The sequence below is a fragment of the Syngnathus acus genome, chromosome 20, assembly GCF_901709675.1.
Source record: "Syngnathus acus chromosome 20, fSynAcu1.2, whole genome shotgun sequence".
Taxonomy (NCBI): Eukaryota; Metazoa; Chordata; class Actinopteri; order Syngnathiformes; family Syngnathidae; genus Syngnathus; species Syngnathus acus.
The window spans coordinates 772,687-796,858 of NC_051104.1; the positions used below are offsets into that span (position 1 = coordinate 772,687).

The window sequence follows — 24,172 nt, forward strand, 5'->3', positions numbered from 1 at the left end:
AATTGGATGGATTTTGTCGCCGGCCTCCGTTTTCAATGGCAAAGTGTTTTTAAAGCGGAGTAATTGGTCCTTCAATATGTCACAGCATGTTGCTTGCGACACAAAAACGTGTCTATTTTCAAGAATATCCCCCGCTAACATCCTCTTTTTTTCCTTCCATGGTGTAAGTTCAGGTTGAAAAATTGTGATTAATTAGCAAATTCATGCAAAATGAAGATGTCACCAAATGTTTTCATTTGGTTATCGATAGTTGGCTTCCTTTTGTCACGTTCAAGTGTGTTGAAGCGCTGTAATTTGCTCCGCTAGAAGATATTGACTGATCGCTGTAATAGAACACAACTGTCATCTCGGTGCGACACTTTAAAGCACTGCCGCTGACTCGTCCAGCCAGGCCGAGGCGGGAGGACACCTCACGCTTCCCATCGACGTGTTTTGGCCCGACTGAGTCAGCTCACTTACCCTGCTCCACTGTGACATGATTTGACGATCGATTCGCCGTAAAAGTGAAAAATCTCACCGTGTGGAGAGACCCAATTTTTTTTTTTTATCATCGTGACCTGCTGGCCATGATTGGATGTGTTGGAAAGTTCTTGCTTGAAAGGATAAATACATGGCCAGCGTGTTTGGTGGTTTGGTGACTGGCAGATCAAGTCAAGTCTGAGACTGAGTTTGAGACTTGGCATGCGTCCCGACATGGCCGATAAGTGTAACTATGCTTGTAGGCATTGTGTTTTTATCACTGATGTTTCTACGGTTACCCACACCAAAAAAAAAAAAGCCATAAATAGAGAAACCCCTGGAAGCAAAAGATTAGCTCGCAATTATGTTTGTACAGCGAATCGCAGCGGCTAATTGCTTTAAGCAAATAAACACACTGTGATTGGCCGCTGAGGTGGTGTTACTATGGTAATCATCCAATTGCGCTGACATTGACATCAGGCAGGTAGCTTTTGCCTTGTTTGAAGAACTAACATCTTAGAAGGCACCGCTCACTTATTCATACTTGTAATTCCTTTTAATGTGAATTTATTAGAGTACACATTTAGCAATTGTACATATCACATCACATTCACCACTTGAAAGGTAAGTCGCTCGTTAAAATGCAATCAGTGCATGTCGGGACCGTATTTGCTTGAAATAGGATCAACAACGGAGAACAATGAGACATCCACCAAGCAAGCATCTCGCGACAAACCCAAAGTCATGTTCGAAAGATTCCTGAGACATGACGGCAAAAGTGAATGAGCTGTTGCCCGTACGAACAATTTTCATGTCGGAGGAAGAGGAGGAGGAGGGTATCGTGGTTCGCGCCGCCTTGGTTGCAGAACTGCTCATAAATCTGCATGGAGACGGAGGGGCGGGCAGCGAGGTGAGTGAGAGGGCAGGGCCCGCTCTACCCGCCTGGGGAGTTTGGCATGTGCCCTCCGTGGGCCTCCCGCCGACAAGGGGTCAGAGTAAATAAAGGGGGGAGACGTGGGTCGCCACTAGCGACCGCTTAGCATCCCTCCCTTCGCCCCCAAAGTAACAGGAAGCTCTGACGAGAGGCGACCACGCCTTCGTAGCACCGACCCCAGGCCAAGGTATGCTCACAAACGCATTAGAAATCAGACTTCCCTGAGCGCTTAGCGATGCGAGCGTTCCCGGTTTGAGTGCGATATAGCAAGCTGGCAACCGCTTTACACGTAATAAAAAAACAATAGGGAAGCAGAGGGCCGACTGAGCCCGTAGGATTAGCGGCGTGAAAAGGGAGCTCGAGCTGTTTCATAACGCACCATTTAATGTTCTGTTCGTCTACGGTAGCTGCAAAGGTTAACGTGCTCGCAGCTTGTTCGACGTCGCGCGGATATAAAGCGCGGTGGACTCTCGCCATGTGTATGGCTACGGGACATTAATGTACGGCCGGCCCTCCCCTCTTCCAGGCCTCCCTCCCGCTGGAGGAATTCCCAACCCTCTCTGCGGGTAGCCAGCCAGCCAAGACCGGTAGAACATATGTTTTCCTTCCATGTTCGGGTCAAAACCAGGTCGCTGGTTGCTAGGAAGACTCTTAAAGATTGGTTGCTCAGGCTCGCACAAATAATACGATCATCAGAAAAATGCAGTGTGTATGGTGACTGTCCAGTATTAATAATTGCAACTGATGTAGACATGCATATAACCCCCACAAAAAAAAAATATATATAAATAACGTTCCATTCAAAGTCGACATGTTCCGCCGCTTTCCCACTGCCCCCTAGCTCGGCACATTCAAGCTGGGAAGCACTCTGAACTTTGACCGCTCGAGTTATGAATTTTCTTTTAAGACTCAAAGAAACCTATGGGAAACTTTTGTACACAGGATATTCATGTTTCAAAGCAAAGGGCGGAATTCAATAAACGCGCCGGTTGAGCGTGTCTGTTTTGGTCCCGTTTTACGTTCTCCTTAAGGTAAATGTTGTCGATGTTACCGCTGAGCAAACACGTGCTGGGACTTAACACCCATCACTCCAACAATGAGATATCATCTGGAATGGAAATTTAACAGGCTGCTAATAATGTTTTGGTCTTTTGGCATGGTGAAGCAGCATGTGGCTCATTATTTAAAATTCCTGTACGGTTTGCTTGTCTTCGTGGTAGACAAATAAGAAGACCGCCAGAACCAAAAGGGGTGCGTCAAAAGACTAAACAACAAGAACAACAATCACACTTAGCCAAAGTGCGCATAATGTTTATCAGGTGGGTGGTGGCCATGATACCACCACTCGTGACGGGAGGCCTCGTCTCGGCCTCGTCGCCAGCATGTGGCCGGCGACGAGAGCTGGGAAAAGGCTTTTCCTTTCTTCCTCCGACTCGCTCTACACTTCCATTTGTTCTTATTACCGCCGGGGCGGAAAGGTGGAGAAGGGGGAGAGAAAGAAGAAATAAGGAACTCGGACTTTCCTAATGCGCCAAAACCGTCTTTGGATCCCCAAAAGCGGGAAAAGAAGCCACTCACCCAATCAGTCCTATTGAGGACTACATTTAGTCCATCATATAGCGGCCTGCCCCGCGAGGACGAATTCGGGGGACATCTTGCGGGAGTCTGCGAAATGTGAGTTAATGGGAGGAGAGTCGTCGTCGTTTGAGTGGAGAAAGCTGGCGGAGGAGGTAGTTAAAGAGCACAAGTGTGCCTGAGGGGTACTCAGTGTATCTGGACTCACACTGGGAAAAGTGTATTTATCAACTTAATAGCGGGTGTCTGATTGAACATGACTATGATTACAGTAAAGTTGTTTCTTCTTTTTGCCTCCTATTCCTCCCGCTGCTCTTCCTCCTCCTCTTTCTCGTACTCCCACGTGCCCTTCCCGCAACCCAGAAAATTGCTTTCATTTATCGTAAAATGGTAAAAAAGGGAAAAAAACAAAAGTCACAGAGGGAATATGAAGAGACTGGCGTCGACAATCAAAATATTTTACCCTTTTACGTGACGGAGCCCATTGTGCTTTTTGACTACGTGTATAACTCAAAAGTCAGCAAAGCCAAGAAGAGGTGCGGCGTAAATAAGCAAAACGAGAGAAGCGATGGATGATCGGGGAGGAGAAGCGAATGCATTAACAAGATGAGGAGTCTGACTGGTACAAGTGGTAGAGAGGGAGCTATTTAGCTGATAAGGCAGCCAAGGCCCTTCAGGTGTCTCCTGCTCCACTGCTGTGTAAATGAGCTCCAATTAAACGGGCGGGCCCCCGTGCTCCGGGTCTCCCCGCAGCATCCCCGAAAAGAGCCCCCCCACCCCCCTGCCCCTCGCTGCTCGCCCGCCCGTAAGGCCAAACCCACCCCACAGCTCCTGCAGCTGCTCGCTGGCTCGCTCCCGCGTTCTGTTTTTCACTCACACTGTGACCCAAAGGTCTGCTTAACTTGTGTGCTCGCACGCTTCTCAACGCTAGTCGGAGAGCGTTTGTTAGCCCGCAGCATTTCCGCTTTTTGTCAGCGCTCAATAAGTGGCGGCGTGGTGGGCGTGCAGCCGGGCTGGGCTCGCTTGTTTTGCGTATATTGCAGTCATTGCTCTCAAGCTACAAAGTAAACGTCGCGGAGATAAAAAAAAAAAGCTTTGTTTGTTTGTTACTACGGAAAACTTAAAAAAGGCAGCACCAAAATTACTCTTTCCTGTTTTTTGAAAACGTGTTCTTGACTTTGCCAGATTGTGAATGAACAGTTTGGCTAATTTACATAATGGCGGCCTATAACTATAAAAATATAAAGACCCGAGCCTGGTTTGGAGATTCTGGCTTCAAAGTCTATTGTATGAAAGTGGCATTAGCAGATAGTCAAGGTTTCTGTCATAAACAAACAAACAAAAAAAAAGCCTTTGTTTCAGTCTCTCCCCTAATGCCGGTACAAGTAAAATTAGCGAGTCTTTGTGTGCGCAGCTTTTGGAAAAGCCTTCAAGCCTTGACCAAACATGACATTAACAGTTTGCAAACATTGTTTGATTCCTCGCAAAGGCCTTTGCCATGGCGGCGGCGGCGGGGGGTCCTCGAGCAGCGGGTGATTCGGGCCAATTAGATAAGGTGGCGCTTTCGGCGGCCAGATTGGGAGAGTCGTCGCTTGGCCATGGGCCAGGACGCCGGGGGTGCAACCCCTGATCCTGCAGGAGCCAAGTTTAAATGACCACAGCCTGAACGGAGAGAGGGAGGGGGGGAGGGGAGGGCGCGATGCGGGAAATTAACATTGGATGAGCAGAAGGTTCGAGATCATATCAGTATTTTGGCCCCTTCAACAAAGCCCGAATGCAACTAAAATGTGTTTGTTTACGGATAATAAACCAGCAAAAAACACGCAAGGTCAAACTACTTGTGATGTCATTCACAAGGAAGGCCACGCCCCCTTCAAGAGATTTTGCTTGGAAGACTGTTAAATCACTCTCCATGCAGGCTATTACATTGTGTGCAAAAAAATTGAAAGTATAAAATAAATTGGGCGCACTGTTTTAAAACAAAATTTTTAATATAGTCGAATTGATTCGCTAATATTCCATAAGTCTTTAAAGTGCAGTCGAAATGAAAATGAGGTTTTAGCATGGACGGGAGTGGGGGCTGGGGGGCTTTTGTTCCCGGTGGTCGCATTGCAACTGTCGGGCTTTAGTAGCTGTGAACGGACGGTTGGCGGCCTCCCGCCGATCGGGGAAAGGACAATTACCCGTTGGTGTCAGTGGCGCCTCGTGCATAATACATACCTGACATTCTGCTAGCGTTACCTGCCACGTGTAACCAGTCACACTCGGAACGGTGCATATTTCAAATTGAAGGCCGTGATTATGATACAGTACTTTAAAACCCCCATAAATGCGACATTTAAATATTAAGCCACATGTAATTAAGCGGAGAGACGTAGTCGTCCCCGTCGTTAGGAGCAATTATTGCAATGTCTATCAAGGGATTTCTCGCAGCTTGACTTTGGTAAGGAGCGGTATTGATTAACTTTATAGTTAATTGAAGTCATTTCCTTTATTCTGGAGAATGGGGAAAGCTTGACCCAGTGGAGGCGAGCTCTGCATTGTGTGGCTTATAAAACGGCCGTTTACAGCTTTTAATGTCCATCCATCCATTTACGAGACAATAGGACATGTTTTTATTAGGACTGCGGGTGTGCTGCTATTTGGGAGGAAGCCGACGTGGCCCAAACTCCAGACAGGTAGGCCGCAATCAAATAGTTTCCGTCTTTTGTTAACTTGCCAAGTGCTTGGACTGCTAAAGGGGAAAGAAAAAATAATTGGAACAGCTTTGGTGCTTTCCGAGAGAATTATATGGACTGAACTGACCACAGTTTTCACAAACAATATCATTTGTAATAAATCAACAAGCAGTACCAGAAACTCACAGCTTAGCAACAAATTTGTTACTTACCGCCTCTGCCTAAGACTGATGGACGAAATGTTGGAATGTTATTGAACATCTACACATGTTCAAAATAGAGCGCCGTGCAGGACTCTTCAGTGGATGATGTCATGTCGTGTCTTACTACGAGAATATTTAATTGCCTGCATGGGCGGTTGATGAGGTGAATCAGTGCTGCCCAGTACAGCCGGGGAAAAAATTGTGTTAGCAATCTTTTCCTTATGTAGCAAAATGCTAATTCTTGTGACTACGGCAATGTGGCCGAGAGCGAGTGACACGGGCATCTCCTGGGCGACCCATCGGAGAGATCAACGCCTGCAGTGGGCCCTCCCTCGGAAAAAGCAAGGTCAGATTACAGGGATGATGATTCATGGGAAGTAATTCTCAATTTCAGATTTTTTTTTCTTGGGGTAGCATATTGACCTTGGCGTTTCTGACAAGAGCATCCATCACCCACGAAGGCAATCCGACGGGCAACTGTGCGCCCAAGTGTATCCGATTAAGGGATATTAGCGCGAGATGGATGCCGGACGTCAACGCTGCGGAGGGGACGGAGCTCAACATTCTTCATGCATGCCATTTTCTACACACACTGACTTTGACGTATATGATCAATGACCGTATTCGGATTTTGATCTTATTTGACAGCTCGGTTTAATTAATTGAATTTACAGGTTTGCACTGCAAACTTTGCAGGCATGCTTTATATATAAATGGCAAACTATACATGAGTGAATATTTATATGTACATATAAATATATATATATATATATGTAAGGACTTCTGCGTTGGCCAATGACCCCGTTTTCCTAGTTTGAGTGAGTGTGAACTCAGGTCAGTGTGTGTGTGTGTGTTTTAGGTACATAGTGCCACAAGAACAGAGGAGCATTGTACACAGCGCAAGCGTGCCGTCCACATGCTCCCGTGGCTCACGTTTAGCCGACGGCGGCCCAAAGCCCCAAAGCGCCGTGAACTTTGAACCCGGTGCCGACAGTGACGCACGCAGGGGGGAAATATTCAAGTGTGTGTGCGTGCGTATGTGTCGGGCCGGTCCATGTTGAACGTACACGATAAAAACTTTGGGCATGCGCATTAACAATTGTGATAGGATCAAAACAGCAAAAATTGTATTACTTTATTTCTATGTTCATTATATTTAATTACATTTTAACATGAAATGTCCTTTTTTTACAGTAATCACATTGCATTAATCACAACTTCTCAGGCAGATTTGAAATATTCTATGATGATATACATAACAAAATCAAATATGTTTAATTTCATCAAAAAAACGTCTCGCTTTAAATGAATGTCTAGATACAAATCCCTAATGTATTGTAAAATAAGTATTTGTAAATAAAATTGACAATGGATTTTTCAATGTGTTAAATGTGAAAATAGTTTTTACTCTGAATATTATAATTATAAAATATAATAATAATAATATATATTGTAAATAACATTTGATTTTAAATTATACATTTACCTTTTTCTGGATAGTTTTAAACCGGACAAAAAAAAGCTAAATTAAAGTCAGATCTTTTTTAACTACCTTTACAAATACTTTGTTATTCAGACTTTTTATAGCTATATCTCAGAATTTCTTTAAACGTACCCTAAAAAATAATTTATAATTGTTCTAACTATATCGAATGTGACAATAATCAGATTTTTTTTTATTTACATATACCTTAGGCGTTTGATTTTTTTTTTTCTTAAGAACTGCTAAAATCAAAGGTTTCTAAAGAGACCGCACTGCATTGAGAAAAAAAAATAAAAAATGTCCGATTCAACACACGCACGCACGCCCACATGCACACATTGGGGAAAAAAAGAATCCTATTTTCCCTTTTTTATCAGCCTCAGCGTGATGGTGTTTTGCCACAAAGGAGTTTTACGGCGTGCCAGCATGGCGTCGTGTCCGCCCGAGAGGTGAGTGCCAGGTGCGGGGGATTGTTCTCGTGCTGTTAGTTTAGTTTAGTTTATTGTTTAGCACATATTATTATAACAAATAACAGTGCAGGGAGGGAGACGAAGCCTAGGGCTTGTAAGGAGCTCCACTCCTGTATAATCAAAGTGCACAACAAACAAAGTGCTGTGACATCAAATATTATTCAAGTGTTTAAGAAAGAAAAAAAATAATAATAATATATATATATATATATATAAATGAATAAACATCAATGAATAAACACAAGCATAACTAGCTAAATATTAAATCGTCATATTTATATATGCATATATACGAAAGTGAACGTATACATACATAAACAAATACACTATACAAAATGAGAAACAAGAGAAACAAAATTTGACACTTTAGTGATGTTGAAACAATCAAAAAACACCAGGTAAGAAAATAGCTGAGCGGAAGCAGAAGAACTGCAAACAGAAAATAACAAAACAAGGAAGAATCAGGGTATAAATAGTGGTTTAAGTTGATGTTCTTAGTATGGATCAGCTGAGTGCGGTGGAGTAATTTTGGACTGGTAGGATCATGAGTGGAGAAGGTGGTGTTTCAGGTGCTTTCTAAAAGCAACCTGTGAAGATATGGATCGAATATGGATTGGTAGCTCATTCCAGAGTGAGGGCCCTCTAAAATGGATATTGTATTGATGGCGTGATGTTCGACAGGACGGTGGGTGGAGATTGTCCCCCTGTCTTGTAGGATAAGAATGTAATTCCGATACAAATGCGAAGAAATTATGAAAAGTGGCTGGAAGACAGTGTTTCCTGTATATATATTTATGGGTGAGTAGACAGGTTTGATGAATATTTACTTTATCAATTGGCAGTAATGAATAGTTTCTAAACAATGGTGCCGATGGTTCATATCTATTTGAAAAAGAGATCATTTTTAGGAACTTCTTTTGTATGATGAGTAATTTGCTGAGGTATGTTGGATATGTAGCTGCCCAGACTATGTTGCAGTAATTGAGTAAAGGAAAGAGGAAACTATAATACAGAGTGAGATGAGCAGACGGATGGACCAAGGGACAAACTTTTCGTAAGATACCTAGCGTTTTCACGGATCTTTTGCAAACCAAATCAATGTGTTCAGACCAGTTTAAGTGTTTATCTACTATAACTCCTAGGAATTTAGTGCTAGTAACTTGATGGATTTCGTTATTATTTATGTAAATTTTGGCCTGTTCTTTGGGGTAAGATTTATTTATATTGCAGAAGATCATGAAGTTACATTTGTTTATATTGAGTGACAACTTATTTATTTTGAACCATTTTGTAACAGCGTGCAACTCAGTATTCACACGTGCAATGAGGAAATTAAAATCCTCGTGGGTGGCAATGAGATTGGTATCATCCGCAAATAACAAAGGAAGAAAATTTGAACAAGACATGGAAAAAATCATTTATGTACACCAAAAATAATAGAGGACCCAATATTGAGCCCTGCGGGACCCCAAATAGTATTTTAGATCTGTTGGAAGAACAACCATTTATATATACATATTGTTCTCTGTTGGCGAGATAGTTTGTGAACCATTTCAGGGCAGAATCGTTCACTCCATATCTCTCTAGCTTAGCGATGAGGATCTTATGGTCGACAGTATCAAATGCTTTGCTTAAATCTAGAAAGACACCAAGAGCGAATTTCTTATTGTCAAGAGCCGTTGAGATGTGGTTGGCAAGCTGAAGCAGTGCATGCTCAGTAGAAAACTTTTTGCGGAAACCGTATTGATGTTTATAGAGAATATTGTTTGTTTCTAGGTGCTTTGCCAATCTTGAGTAAACCAGTTTTTCTAGAATCTTGGAGAAGCAAGGAAGTACGGATATAGGTCGATAATTACCATATTCATTAGTCTCACCAGCTTTGAAGATAGGAATGACTTTAGCAATTTTTAATTCTTGGGGTACAATGCCAAATTTTAAAGATAAGGAGAAAATGTGTGTTAGTGGAATTATTATTGAATGAATAATTTTCTTAATAAGTATGCTTCTGATCTCATCATGGCCAGGGGCCGAGTTTTTCAAGCTCATGACGATGTTGTAAACTTCCTCAACACTAGGAGGGTCAAGAATGGAGAGTGAAGGAAACTGCCCTTTAATAAGGCAACAGGGGCTTGTATCAGAGGTTGAGAAGCTAGATGCCAAGGTAGCGCCAACATTTACAAAGAAATCATTGAAACCATTAGAAATATCTATTGGGTTTGAATGAGCTCTATTCTTCCCCAGCATCTCATTTGGGGTCGATGTTTTTGATTTCTTGCGATGTAATAAATGGTTGATAAGATTCCACGTTGTTTTGATGTCACCGGAGGCTTGTGTAAATTTATCAGCATAGTAAGTTTGTTTGGTTTTCCTTAGTAAAGCTGTAAATCTGTTTTTATATTTCTTGTATGTTTCTATATTTATAGGGATGGGATTTGCAATAGATTTTCTATATAGTTTATTTTTTTTACGTGAAGATTTTTTTAGTTCATCCGTTATCCATGGTTTCCCCTTAGAGTTATTTTTACGACTAGAAGTTAAAGGAAAGGAGAACTCTAATGCATTTGTGAGTATTGTTAGAAGGGAGTGATAGGCTTTGTTGACATCTTGCAACAGGATAACCTCATCCCATGACACAGAGCTGATGATAGATATAAAAGATACCATGTTTTTCTCAGTAAATTTGCGGAATTTCATTTGATCTCCAATATGATCTTTGATTTCAGGACTACTATCATTGTGGATGAGATGGAAGACAGGTAGATGGTCGGATACATCACAGATCAAAAGGCCAGATGTTATCTTGTAGTCTAGAGAATTAAATAGGATATTGTCTATGAGAGTGGCCGTTGAGCTTGTGATCCTGGAGGGTTTGTTGATAAGAGGGAAAAAGTTTCTGGAATATAATGTATTAAGGAAGTCTGCTGTATGTGACTGCTTAGATTCAAGCAAATTAATATTATAGTCACCAAGTAAGACACATAATTTGTTTTCTTTGTTTATAATTTCTAGAGTAGAGTCGAGGGCTTCATTGAAGGTGATTTTATCAGAGTCTGGTGGTCTATATATACATCCAATTATCACATTTTTGTTGTTTATAAGTGAGCAAGAGGAGAGTTCTATAAACACAGATTCTACTACAGTCATGTCAAAATTGACACTTAAATCCTTTCTGGGAGAGAAATTTAAGTTATCAATCACATACAGTGAGACTCCTCCACCTTGCTTGTTTGGTCTACAGGAATGTATAGGAGTGTAGTGAGAGAGAGGATAGCTAGATGTATTATCAACCATCCAAGTTTCAGTAAGAGCTATTACTGAAAAAGAATGTGTTAAGGTTGATAAATAGGTTTTTAGACCATCATAATTTTTAGAGATACTCCGTACATTGAAGTGGACAGTGGAGAATACATTTGTTTGGCAGTGGCCAGGAGGAGTATTGCACAGTTTGTTAAACATATCTTCAGAAAAATATTCACATGACATTTCAACAGATTTTAAGGGAGTGTAATTTGTATCTGGGTTAAGGAAGGACTCATAGATACCAGCATTAGCATTCTCTAGGTCAAATGAATTAAATAGTAAAGAGTCAAGATTCGGTGGGACAGAAATTCCTGCATTTGTGAGAATGTCACTGGATGGCATGAAAAGTGTAGGGGAACTGTCTACCTGAGATGGATGTCCTCCCTGCCAGTCTCTGTTTGCCTTGTTGTACTTCGCTGTAATCCATTATTTTCGTCCGGAGGGTCCATAGGTACCAGTTAATGGTCATTAGTTCAGCCATTGTAAATGTTTGGTTCCCCCACCACCAGGCCACATTTCTTCAGTTCCTCCAGTTCACTCACAACGAGAGTTTTGACATCTTCTGGTGTTGCTCCGTTTGTTTTAATCCATATTTTACAGTTCCTGACCCACGTTGCGAGAATCTTGTTTTCCTTCTTCAGTTTGCGTGCGTTCCAGGCTATCTCAGCATTCTTCTTAGTGAGGTGCTCATTTAGGTAAACACCCGTTCCTTGTAGCTTCCTCCCTTGCTTCAAAAGATCCACTTTATGTTTCCTATTTGCGAACCGAATGATAATTTTCGGAGGATCCAGTGGTCGTTTTCGGTTTCTTGGGAGTGTGTGACAAGCGGCAATGTTTCCTTTCTGGAGTTCCATGTGCTTACTCTCGAAAAACTGTACTACCTGATCTTCGAGCGTTGACAGCTCGTCCGATGGAGAGTCATCTGTCGAGGGATCCGAAGGACCCGCCGCCCTGGCGTAGGAGCGGTGAGATGTTTTTAGACCCGTGATTATGAGGTCTTCTTGTCGGGAGTACTGCTCCAGTGCATCTACTCTCCGTTCAAGCGACAGGATTTTCTCGTCTTTCTCCTTCGATAAGTTCTTAAGCTCCGTTAGCTCAGACGTTAGCTGGAGCAGGGTGGCTTGCTGCTCTAAAAGTGTGGTAATGTCTTGCCGTATCAGGTCAATGGATGATTTAAGTTCATCGTAACCCTCATTTTTTTTGGAGGGCGGCATAGCGTAAAGTTCGAAAAAGTTAGGCTCTATAAAGTTCAGTTATCAAAACAATTCGGTCACCCGAAGTAGTGCAAAAGTTTCCCTCGTTTGCTAACCGTTTGTTCGACCTCCCAGTTTGAGTGGCATTCCAGCTCACGTTTTCGGTTACCGCCGCACTGTCCCATTTTACACACGCACACACACATACATGTATACATACGCAAGCTCCAGCCAGCTGTATGGCACAACAATAGCTGCATGTTCTGCAGCTTTGCATTTCTTTCTAATTATTTCATCCAGCGAAAGCACAAAGCTGAGATTTCACTTTGCTGGTGATGACGTGGGGGGGGGGGGGGGGGGTTGAAGGGCCTTAGATTCTCAAACGTGGACTTGGAGCACCCTCTACATTCTGGAAGCCATAATGCATGCGAGCTAAGCGCCATCAGCAGTAAGCTATGCTATACAGGCCGCCATTATGACACTGGGGTAGGAGAAGGGAGTGGACCGAGGTGGGCCTCAGAAGAACAACCCCCCCACCCCCCCCCCCCCCACCCCACCCCACCCCGGCCTCACCCTTTGCGAGAACCTTCCCTTGAACCACGACCGCCGGCCCTCAGCAGGAGGTGCACATGAGGCCGGCTTTGAAAAATAACACCTTCGAGATTTTCGGAGTTTGAAGACGGATCGTGGTCTGCAGATGGCTAAGTTCTCTTTCCGCCATTTTGGATCTACCTCCCAGACCCCAAAAAAAACAAGGGCTGAAAATCCAGCATAAATTCTTTCTCCTCTCTAGAGAAATTACTTTTTACTGAGCATACTGAGCACTTGTGATCATCTTCTTTATTTATGTCTGGATTATTTTATAATATTATTTTTATTCCTTTCTTTGGGAAAAGCTGATTTGAGATACAAGTGTTTTAAGTTAATCACATGGTGATGGAACAATTTAAAGTCTTGCATGAAGGCAGCACAGGCCTCTCTTTTGTGCATTAAGCACACTAAACTGCTGCAAGCATTTAGAAACAAAATGCTTTTCAAAGCAAAATTCTAAATTGCAAATGAAACCCTTTTTTTTATATTCGTTGTAAGCGTGGCATACCTAATAAGTTAAGAATCATTATTTGAGAACACTGTGGCTCTTTGGCTAATAAAGCCTCGGAACACGATGAAACTTTTGTCTATAAACCACTCTACAGGATGGAGTAATATGAAGGAATCTGTGAAGTTCGATTTGGTAGTCTGTCAAAAGTAATAAAGCGCAGCTACAAATCATTCTTAAAAGCAAATTCGAGGCAACCATTTGAGCGTGCCTCCACGGGTCTAAACACACTATTTTGATTAATATTGCGCTTGTGGGAATAGAATTAAGCAGATTGAGCCATCCGTTTTCAATCATCTCAGGGCACTGACATGTTGGCCTATATCACCCCCTGCTGTCAACTGATATTGACATCAAGATATCTTCGGGCTCGCATTGCGAACCAAGCAAACCCACAACGTCGCTCGGCTCGCCTCTGTCTCTATTCTAGTCTACTTGCTAAATAAAGCTTATCTCACACGTCCCCGAAGGCTTCCCTACCTGTAAATGCAACATGGCACTTACGCAATAAAGTCAGCATGAGTGCCAGTCAGAGAAAGAAGCGGCCGCGTGACTTGACGTTTGCCTCTAAAACAGCTGTGGTGCCTTCATTTTTTTCTTTTTCTTTCCTGGTCTTGTTTCGGAGGGCCTGTTGGCACAGCTCCATTCAGGGCTTTCACACCAGTCTCACTCACTTCTCACTCCATGGGCTCTGCCTCGCAGGTCATAAATTAAGCCGGGGAAAAAGTGAGGGAAGGGCGGGGAGGTGGGCGGATGGAGCTTTTGGATAAAGGAAAAATAATTCTGTGCTGGTTGATGTTTCAAAGACAGGAGAGAGAAGCAGCAGCACCGTAGTGGATGAAAGGCAAAAACAAAGCAACAGATTCAGGCCTTGTGTTTTGGGTTATTCACTATGGCAGGGTGGATGGCCTTTTGTGCTCACATTTAATTTCTTTTTAAATCGAATATTGGGCCAGCTAATATCTAGATGAGGTAAATGTGCTTGTAAAAATAGTTTCAATAATACAATACAGTAATGAGAAAATTAAACATAATTTGGAAATAGTTTTTGTCTGTCTGCATGTGTTGCGACACCAGCCGTGTTCAAATACACTTCATTTGTTTCGTCTTGGCATGAATCTAGCAGCCTTTAAGAGAGTCATATAGATGTTTTAAAGATGAAACATCTAATTATTTTCTTTTTATGTTTAAGTTGACATAGTGAGTTTGAAAAACTATTCAACATTTTTCCAACCCGGCCCTTAAAAACAACAAAAACCATGTTTGCAAAAAACATCGACGTATGATTTGGTTTAGTGGGCCACAAAAAATAGGGGTGGGCCTGATATGGTCCCTACGCCTGGTGAAATGATTGTTGCAGCATATAATGCGTGTCATAATATGGTTGTGGCGACAAGCACCGAGATGGCTGCCCTTGTCAAAAGGCAGACGACTATGATGTGACTTGCAAAGAAAAGATTCCTGATGGGTGCCGCCGCGCATATTCACATTTGAATCGCGCCGTGATTGGCGCACATTGTCCTCAATAAGGCCGCCATACTCTCCCCAGACATACGACAATGACCTCGTGGCCCGGATGAGGGAGGAGGGAGGGCTGCAAACGTGACGGGACTAGCACGCAGGCTCCAAATTTGGAATACTGATTTTAAAGATGTATGAACTCTATTGTCGAAAATATAACAAAGGAGAAAAAGCAAATAGAGTAAGAGGAGAAAAAAACTCGGCTTTGCGTGAGAGCGCGTACGGAACCATATGGACGCCCTTCACGTCTGCTCATTTCATACATGTTTCTTTTGACATCAATAACGCCGAGGCGTCCAGCAGCGCTTGGAACCCGTCCAAAACAATTATAAAGTTGCCGTGGAAACTGAGGTCCCGTGCCAGAGCGAGGCATACTGTCTCCGCTCAGATAACCCCCGTCGAAAAGTCACGACGCACAAAAGCACAAGTTAGGGGGGGGGGTGAAAAGCGGGAGGGATGGGCTGTGGTGAGGAGACAAAAGCTCGGACATCCACGGATGATGCAATGACCAGTGGCCGACTAGCTACAAAAAGACTTTATTCACCCTGAGGAGGACATTAGGTTAATAGAAATGGACTTACTGCAGCCCTAATTTTGACATTGCAGTGAACAAAACAAAAACACACATCAGGATGGAGAAGAAGCCAGCCTCCTCTGTGACACGTGCAATTTTGAGCTGGGAACACTGGGAAATATTGTAACCTCCACGTTAAGCTAATGAACACCAAGACGAAAGCGGCATAAATGGAGGCCTTTTTTTTTTTTAACATTCATCTCGGGGTGTCCTCATTATGCGGCCGACGCGACAAGCTCGTTAGGAGTGCACGAAAGATTACCCATGCAGCTAAAGAGCACGGCGCAAACACAAACAGACACACAGACAGATTGTAAAACAGGTAGGAATGCGGCGAACACACACACACGCGCACACGCGCACTCACACACACGCACACACACACAAACACACGCACACACACACACACACACACACACACACACACACACACACACACACACACACACACACACACACACACACACACACACACACACACAAAGAGAGAGAGCGAGAAACCCCCGGTGGGTGTAACTGGGCTCTTGGAGTCAGAAAGACAATCTGAGCGGCTTTCAAAGACCCCCTGACTGTCTGCCGTGTTTATTCAGATGGGAACGGAGAAGGCCGGCCTTGTACTGCTTTGTTTTGATCTCACTGATGAAGAACATCAGTGTCAGTGTTCTTCCCGGCCATTCCAGATGATAAAATGCTCCCTTGGTGGTGCACAGACTTTGTGTGCGTGTGTATATATGTGCGTGTTATTGCTCTTCATGTTTGATAGTCTGGATGCAGTATAAAGCGATACCTGATCTGTGTATAAATAAAACAAAACACTAAAATACACCTTTACCAAGATTTTTGTAAGTCGGGGAGAAGCTAAGGTTAGTACGGGTTGTTGCTGGAAGTCTAAAGTTCAGGTGTTCTGGGCAGTGTTGCATTTGCACCAGAGACACCTTTTAGCCAAATTGTTCAATTTTGGTTTCATTGAAGCATTGCATATTTTTTTGGAAGATTTCAAATGTAGCCAGGCCGAGATGTTTTTTTTTTTCTCTAAGTCTAGTCTTGCCACCCTGGCCCACGCGTAGTACAGACGTATGAAGACAACGGCTGATTGTTGTCAAGTGTACCACACAGCCAGTACTTGCCAGCCCCTTCAAATTTGCAGTTGCCCTCTTGGCAGGCTCCCTGACCGCTTTTCATCTCACGTTTTCATCCATTTTGGAGGGACATCCAGTTCTCGGTAATATCACTGTTGAGCTGTATTTTCTGCACTTGATAATAACTGTCTTCATTGTGTTCCATTTAATTCCTTAGAAATTCTTTTGTGCCCTTCTTTCTGACTGATACCTCTAAAACAATGAGATCTTTCTGATGCTCCGGAAACTCCCCTTACTCTCCTAATTTTTGTTCTATTTAGTGTGGCCCTGACCCTCTTTGGTTTCATACCACAATGCACAAAAATAAACACACACATACCTCTTTGCTAAGACAGAATTGTTCCTACGGTTCTTGAAGTCAAAGTCAAGTCAAAGTCAGCTTTATTGTCAATCCCTTCATATGTCAAGACACACAAAGAAACCGAAATTCCGTTTCCTCCATCCCACGGTGACGAGACATACAAGTAGGCGACACAAAACAAAAACAAGAAGGCACAAACCATAAATAATAAATAAAATAAAATGAGCGATGAATAAAAACAGACCAATAACCCATTGAATATGAGGGGCCTCATTGAATTAGACCTCATTACAATTCAGAGGCTTTCTGATGATGGAGTCTTAATCAAAAACATGGCTAAAGTGTAAAAAGGCAGGTTGTATTAGCACATTTACATTAGTCTTATGACAACACACCACCAATGTTGTTTTCTGGGCTACAGCGGGTCCACTTGGGTAATTTGTGTTACGCAAATTAATTAAAAGAAGGTTTTAGCCGCCGCAAACCTACTGAAGTGTCAGCAAATCTGTGCCCGAGTCGTCATTTGTTCTCATTAGCGTTTCTCGGGTAGAAATCAGCACTGCTTGAGGGGATACGGTGATTTTTTACGTGCAAATAGGGAAAGTCGACCCGCTGGCGTCACACAATTTGTAACACAGAGGCACGCTGCACAAATGTGTGTGTGTGTTTATATTTTGTGTTTGATATGTGGAGAAAAAAGGTCATTTGTGCATTAGACTTAGTAGTGACCACGAGGTGGCACATTATTAGCTCAATACTGTCCTCTTGTGGGCATTTGACAATAACATTTAATGGGGCTGTTGCGAATACACAGAGGATAGATAGAATAGTGTATAAAGATAAAAGATTGATAGAAATATTCTATAGATTCGTTTATAATAATTAAACATAAGTATGCTGGGACTACTTGCAAAGAAACTATTCAAAATAGTACATTTTAAACTAATATTTAGTAATAATACAATAATGTAATTGTTGGTTTCTTTCTATACATAGATAAAATATTTGTGCTTTTTTATTATTGTTACTTGATTACGTAATCTCCGACAGTCGTAAACACAGAGCAGTCTATTAATTTGTCTCCTCCTCATTGGCTGCCGCAGACAGGAAGTGTTGTGACGTAGACCAATGAAATTAGACGTTTATCCTTGGGGTTTAGTTCCGGAGCGGATCGTTATTGATACGAGTAGCGGCCAGATAATTGGTGAGTAGTCGCACTTTTTGCGGCGACACAGATGCGTGCATGTGACGTCATCCGACACGCGTGGCCACGGCTGCTTGCGGCGCGTGACAGTGACAAGTGGGGCGCGCGCAGTTTCGCTCATTTCACCGCCTGACATGACGTTGGCGTTTGACCCACTTAGTTGCCTAGAAACGCGCACTATTTTGTGTCGCTGTAAACAAATAAACAAACTAATCCTTAATTGTAGTTCAAATGTGTGCCTTGCGTCACTTGCTGGGTTTCGAAAAAATCATTATTAATCCAGAGATGGAGTGTTAAAGACCACCCTGGATCCGTCTCCGTTTGTTTGCGTGTCATCCCTCAAAAGAACGGAAGAGGGCGCCAGATGTCAACATTAACCGTCATTCCTCATTAGATCGAGAAGACATGAACATGTACGAGGTTCCGGAGATACCAGGCTGTCCGCCTGGATTGGAATACCTCACTCAGGTAAACGGTTTATATTCATTTATTATTTTATATATTATTTTCATCAGCAGAATAAGGTGATTGAAACACAGAGGTTGCAAAAGTACTGACACTTCATTCTATTTGTAGACGTACAGATATCTGTGCAAAACACACACAAGTTCAGAACATTCAGACTATGGGAAACATAAATAAATTATTAGTTTGTATCAAATGGATCATGAAATTTAGTTCACTTGAAGTTTATAGCGGGGGTTCACTGTACTGTGTATTTATGGTAATATTTTCAGCATTTGCTTTTCCAGGTGGACCAGCTACTCATCAAACAAAAAGTTGAGGTGGTTGAAGGTAAGCAGCAAGATCTTCCGAGAAACTAAACATACATGCGCAGTCGAGCTCGTTATCGTTGGTCCTCGCAGCTCTGGTGGGATTTGAGAGCAACAACAAGTACGAGGTGCTGAACTCCGTGGGTCAGAATGTGTTTTACGCCGTCGAGGAGAATGACTGCCTGAGTCGACAGTGCTGCGGTCCCATGCGCCCCTTCTCCATCCACGTCTTGGACAACTTTGGACAGGAGATCATTACAGTCACCCGTCCACTCAAGTGCATGTCCTGCTTCTTCCCGTGCTGTCTTCAGGAGGTGCGACCATACTCCTGTAGTCTGTCATGTACCTCTGCCGTCTGAACCGAATCAAACAAACAGCGGCCTTTCTTTGTGCAGTTGGAGGTGCAGGCCCCTCCAGGTAACACGGTGGGGTACATCAAGCAACAGTGGCAGCCCTTGTCCCCGAAATTCATTGTGGCCAATGAACACATGGAGCCGGTCCTCAAGATCCACGGGCCCTTCTGTGGATGGAGCTGCCTTCCAGATGTGGACTTTGAGGTGGGTGAAGCTAAACACAGCAAGGTTATTGATATGAAGAGAAGGAAACTGAAGCAAGGCTGCCTTTAAGAGACACAAAGATCAAGGCAGCGGGCCAGCGGGCAGACAGCCTGGAATTGAGCGGGAATCCCGCCACGCTTCAGAAACCAACAAGACCTAAACTTGTGTCTGAAAGATCCAGATGTCAGCAGTTTGTATCTTATACGCTCTCTTCGTTCAGATCCTGACCATGGATGAGGTAAGCAAGATTGGGAAAATCAGCAAGCAATGGACGGGCCTCCTTCGGGAAGTGTTCACAGATTCCGACAACTTTGGAATCAAGTTTCCGATGGACTTGGACGTGAGGATGAAGGCTGTCATGATCGGGGCATGTTTCCTCATCGTAAGTAACCCACTGGGGATACAAAAGGATCGACGCTCGTTCGGTCCTCTGCGCATGATTTCGTTCCTCCATGTTGCCAAATTCGTGACATTTTTGTCAAACAGAACATCTTGAATATTAAAGTCACAAAGCCCTCACAGGAGCCTTGCTGGCTGTCGGAAGTGTTCCCATAGTGACCGTGCACACACACTCTGTAGCAGTTAGCTTCACCAAAACAGATTTTCAGCTCTTTCTATCTCTTCCAGGCATTTTTTTGCTCCAACGCGAAAATGCCCTGAACAATTTTCACGGTTAATTTACGATGTGGCATACATTTCAATTTCAGCACTTGCATCATTGTCAGTTTAAGGTTTTCTCCATTGACGTCTGTTCTTTTTTTTTTTGCAGGATTTCATGTTTTTTGAGACAACTAACTAAGGAGTTGAAATGTTATCATGCAACGCTGCTGGAAGGAACGAGGCCACAAAGTGAGCCGTCCCTGTGTCGCAAATGTTCTCCGATCAATCGTGTCAACAAAGGAACATTGAAACTTGGAGATGCATGGATGTAAAGATCCGAACTTTGTTTTAGTCTTTAGCTACAACGATTGTTTTTTTTATGCTTTTTGGGCTTGTGTTAGCAGCCTCTATGGACTTTTTTGTTTTTTTAAATGTCATTTGGATGCTTCAGTGAGACTGTATGGCATTATGTTACATGGTTCTCAAATTCAAATAGCGGACTACGTAAAGAATATGGAGTCTTTTTAGAGGACTTACTGGGTGTGTATTCATGCTTTAAGTCAACTTTGAAGTGAAATGTAAACGATTATTTTCAACTAACAAAACATGATGGGTTTAAAATGTACGTTTCAGCCTCCTCCACAAGAGGTCGCTATCTTATCACATTCCCGATGAGAGCCAAGTCTGATTTATGCCATTGAGTATCTATTTTTGGACAGACTTGGGTTTGAAATGCATGCTACTTGAATTTAGAGTCAGTGATTGCTCATTCACTTTTAACTGACTATGGATTGTACACTTGAAATTTATTCAAAATATTTTTTGGGTGTGTTGAGTCACCATGAATTCACTGTATTTAAAGTACATGTATTGTAGCAAAAACTCTTGGAAGAATAGTTACAAATGTTAATTACTGAAATTCTGTGTATTTATTTTTTCTACAAAAGTTTTTGTTTGCTTTGTGTTCAGTTAAATGAAAACTGTGTTTCATTATTTATGTTTTTATGCCTCTGCTGAGATTTGTTTGGGCAGGTATTGTGGATGAATTTTGCCATCTGTTACAGTTGTCGGAAACAGTTGGTGGACTAATTCACTGAAATAAATGTGACAAGCATTCTTTGTTAGGTCAGGCTGCATGTATGGTGTGGTGGATAATATAATGGATGCTGCGCTCCCTTGAGGTCATTTCTTAAAAACTACATTCAATGAACCTGAATGGAAATGCCAATTAAAAAGAAATCTCTTGGATTTGGTCGAAAAAACAATGTCATTGTTTACCAGTTATAGTTGATTTATGACTTTTCAGGCGTGACCCGAGTGTCCAAGAAGTACGACTCGTCGCTGCAATTGAAACTGCAGCCCTACGTACCACCAAAGAAGAGTAACGTCATCGATACTTAAAGTGGCCAAACCGCAGACAGTTGCGTGGCTCACATATCGCATTAAGCATATCCTTCACAAGAACAGGCGGATTTTTTTTTTTATGGTTCAAATGACGTCCGACATTGTTGATGGCGTCCACCTTTCAAGGAAGCACTTAACACTGGCTGGTTTGTCACTTTTCTTGTTCTGCACTCCACTTTCCCTAAGGAAGGTTTCTCATTCGTCGTCACGGGTAGACATATTGGCAGTCTGGTGCATCATCTGTTTCTTCTTTTAGCTGATTAAATACAAACTCCGCCTGTCTCCACTGCGGTGCCAGGAACAGAGGAAAGTCGCGTGTAGTCAGGAAGCCGCCACAGTGTTTACAATTTTGTTAATGCGAGGACAGTTGCAGTCTTGAATGTTTGGGGCTTCGAGGGAAAAAAATTAGCTTTAATGAAAGCGCAGCACCAATTATTCCTCTTCTGCCTTCTTAAGTCTGTTAGTCAAGTCGACAGGCCGTTAACAATCAAATGCAGGTGTTGCTCGGCATCGGGACTTTTCACATGACATCAATTGCCACAGAAGCTTTCCTGCTTCTGTATTTTGTATCTGCTTTTTTTTTTATTGCCGTATAGTGGTGGTGGTGGTGGCATACCTTAAGGCACAGGTGTCAAACTCAAGGCCCGGGGGCCAGATACGGCCCGCCACATCATTTGATGTGGCCCGCGAAGACAAATTGTGCATCAAATTTGTGTGTTATTACTAGAATTGCAAATTGTCTTCACTTTTAATATCTTTTTTTTTTTTAATATTTGACCAGTTTTTACTTGTCTGATTTGAAAAGGAGTTATTTGTCAGTTTGTTTTGTAGCTTATACTGTATATAATATGAGGTGCTCATACATTTATTTGGGTTGACAGTCATAATGGCCCTCCGAAAGAAGCTATGACTACAATGCGGCCCGCGAAAAAAAAGAGTTTGACACCCCTGCCTTAAGGTACCGTGACAGGCCTACTCGATCTTTAGTAGTGCTTGAAAAAAAAAAAGGTATAGTAGCTCTGTAGTGTCTCACAGTGATGGCTCTGTCTGGATCTGCCCCAAGAACTTTTGGATACTTTGTCAAAGTGTAATGAAATCCAGCTTTTCCAAATGTTCGTATCGGGTCTTTTTTAAGACTGGGTCCAGTGCACTGAGGTAAGACTGCAAATTTTCTTTTAACGTGCTGCCAACATGCAGAAGAGATTCAGCACAACAAACATTTATTTTCAGAGTGACTTACTGAATAAAAATTGATTAGCCAGCAATTACAGCCAGCTGCATTAAAGGGCTTTGTGATGCGTGCAATCAAGGTGATGTTTGTTCGCTAACCTTTGTGTCAGCTTGGCTTGCGTTCACTTAACACTCGTGTGGATTACTGGTTCTTCTGAATGTGTTTCGACTCAAGAGAATTGGCACAGAGCTGCAACTGTCATAGCATGACAAAATAATTTCCAAACATCATCCCGTTCTGTTGAAAAACTGAGTCGCAGTCCAATAGTGTCCGGTAAATTTGTCTGGCATGATCTCTCTGGACAATTTCAAGGTATATTGTAGAAGTAATCCATCCATCCATCCATCCATTTTCTGAACTGCTTAGTCCCCACGGGGGTCGCGGGAGTGCTGGAGCCTATCCCAGCCGTCATCGGGCAGTAGGCGGGGGACACCCTGAACCGGTTGCCAGCCAATCGCAGGGCACACGGAGACAAACAACCATTTGCACTCGCACTCACACCTAGGGACAATTTGGAGTCTTCAATCGGCCTACCAAGCATGTTTTTGGGATGTGGGAGGAAACCGGAGTGCCCGGAGAAAACCCACGCGGGCCCGGGGAGAACATGCAAACTCCACACAGGGAGGGCCGGAGGTGGAATCGAACCCGCACCCTCCCAACTGTGAGGCGGACGTGCTACCCAGTGCGCCACCGAGCCGCCTGTAGAAGTAATCATCCTAATTAAAAAAAATAGGCCGCACCACCTTCGGACCGCAGCCTTGTGATGTCATTAAGTAAAACCCTTTCAGCGGAGCGGAGCATAGGAGGGAACGATTTACCAGATGGGACAAGTCAGTCATCTGTAATGAGGAATGAGTGCTAAATGAGCCAAAGTTGTGGTTTCAAGGTCAGCGGGGCGTTGAGGTATGTGTAACAGTTGAATTGAACTGTTAGGATTGCGATTTTCTTTAAGAAAAATCAAACAAGCGCGACGCAAAAAGCGCACCCTCCAATTCTGCCTGTTTGCATTCCAAATCCATTGACTGCACACTTATCCTCATTACTGTCCATTTAACAGTCGGGTTCCTGTAATTGCAGTGACAAACTCTTTCCACTGACATACAGTACACCCCAGAACAGCGCTGCATCAAACCTGACAAAAACATAATACTGTACGATGTGCCCAACACAGTTTTGCTGGGGGGGATATAGTCTATAAAATTGCTCAGCTGAAATCTTATCAATCAACTGACTTTGGGTGAAAAACAGGGCACACCCAGGACTGGTTGCCGATACATCAGAGGGCGCATAAAAAAAAAAACATTCGCAGTCACAGTCCATTCTTACCGATTACAATTTTGGTTTTAGCACCACTGAATAAAGAGTGTAGTGTAGATGAAGGGGGAGTGGTGTGGACAGGGGGAGGGTGTAATTGGAGTCTGGAGAGAGCAAGGGGGGGGAGGCAGGGTCTGTTGGGGGCTCAAATACAGCTGCA

General features: G+C 43.0%; 1 protein-coding gene across 1 annotated transcript; it reads left to right on the forward strand.

Annotated features, from left to right (window-relative positions):
• Nucleotides 1-18,049: 18,049 nt before the first annotated feature.
• Nucleotides 18,050-20,595, forward strand: si:ch73-206p6.1 (phospholipid scramblase 2). The gene is made up of 7 exons (XM_037280348.1): nt 18,050-18,133; nt 18,528-18,601; nt 18,886-18,928; nt 19,000-19,220; nt 19,302-19,463; nt 19,684-19,845; nt 20,233-20,595. The coding sequence occupies exons 1-7, from the start codon at nt 18,058-18,060 to the stop codon at nt 20,260-20,262; spliced, it is 768 nt and encodes a 255-aa protein (XP_037136243.1). The 5' UTR covers nt 18,050-18,057; the 3' UTR covers nt 20,263-20,595.
• The last annotated feature ends 3,577 nt before the right edge of the window (nt 20,596-24,172 follow it).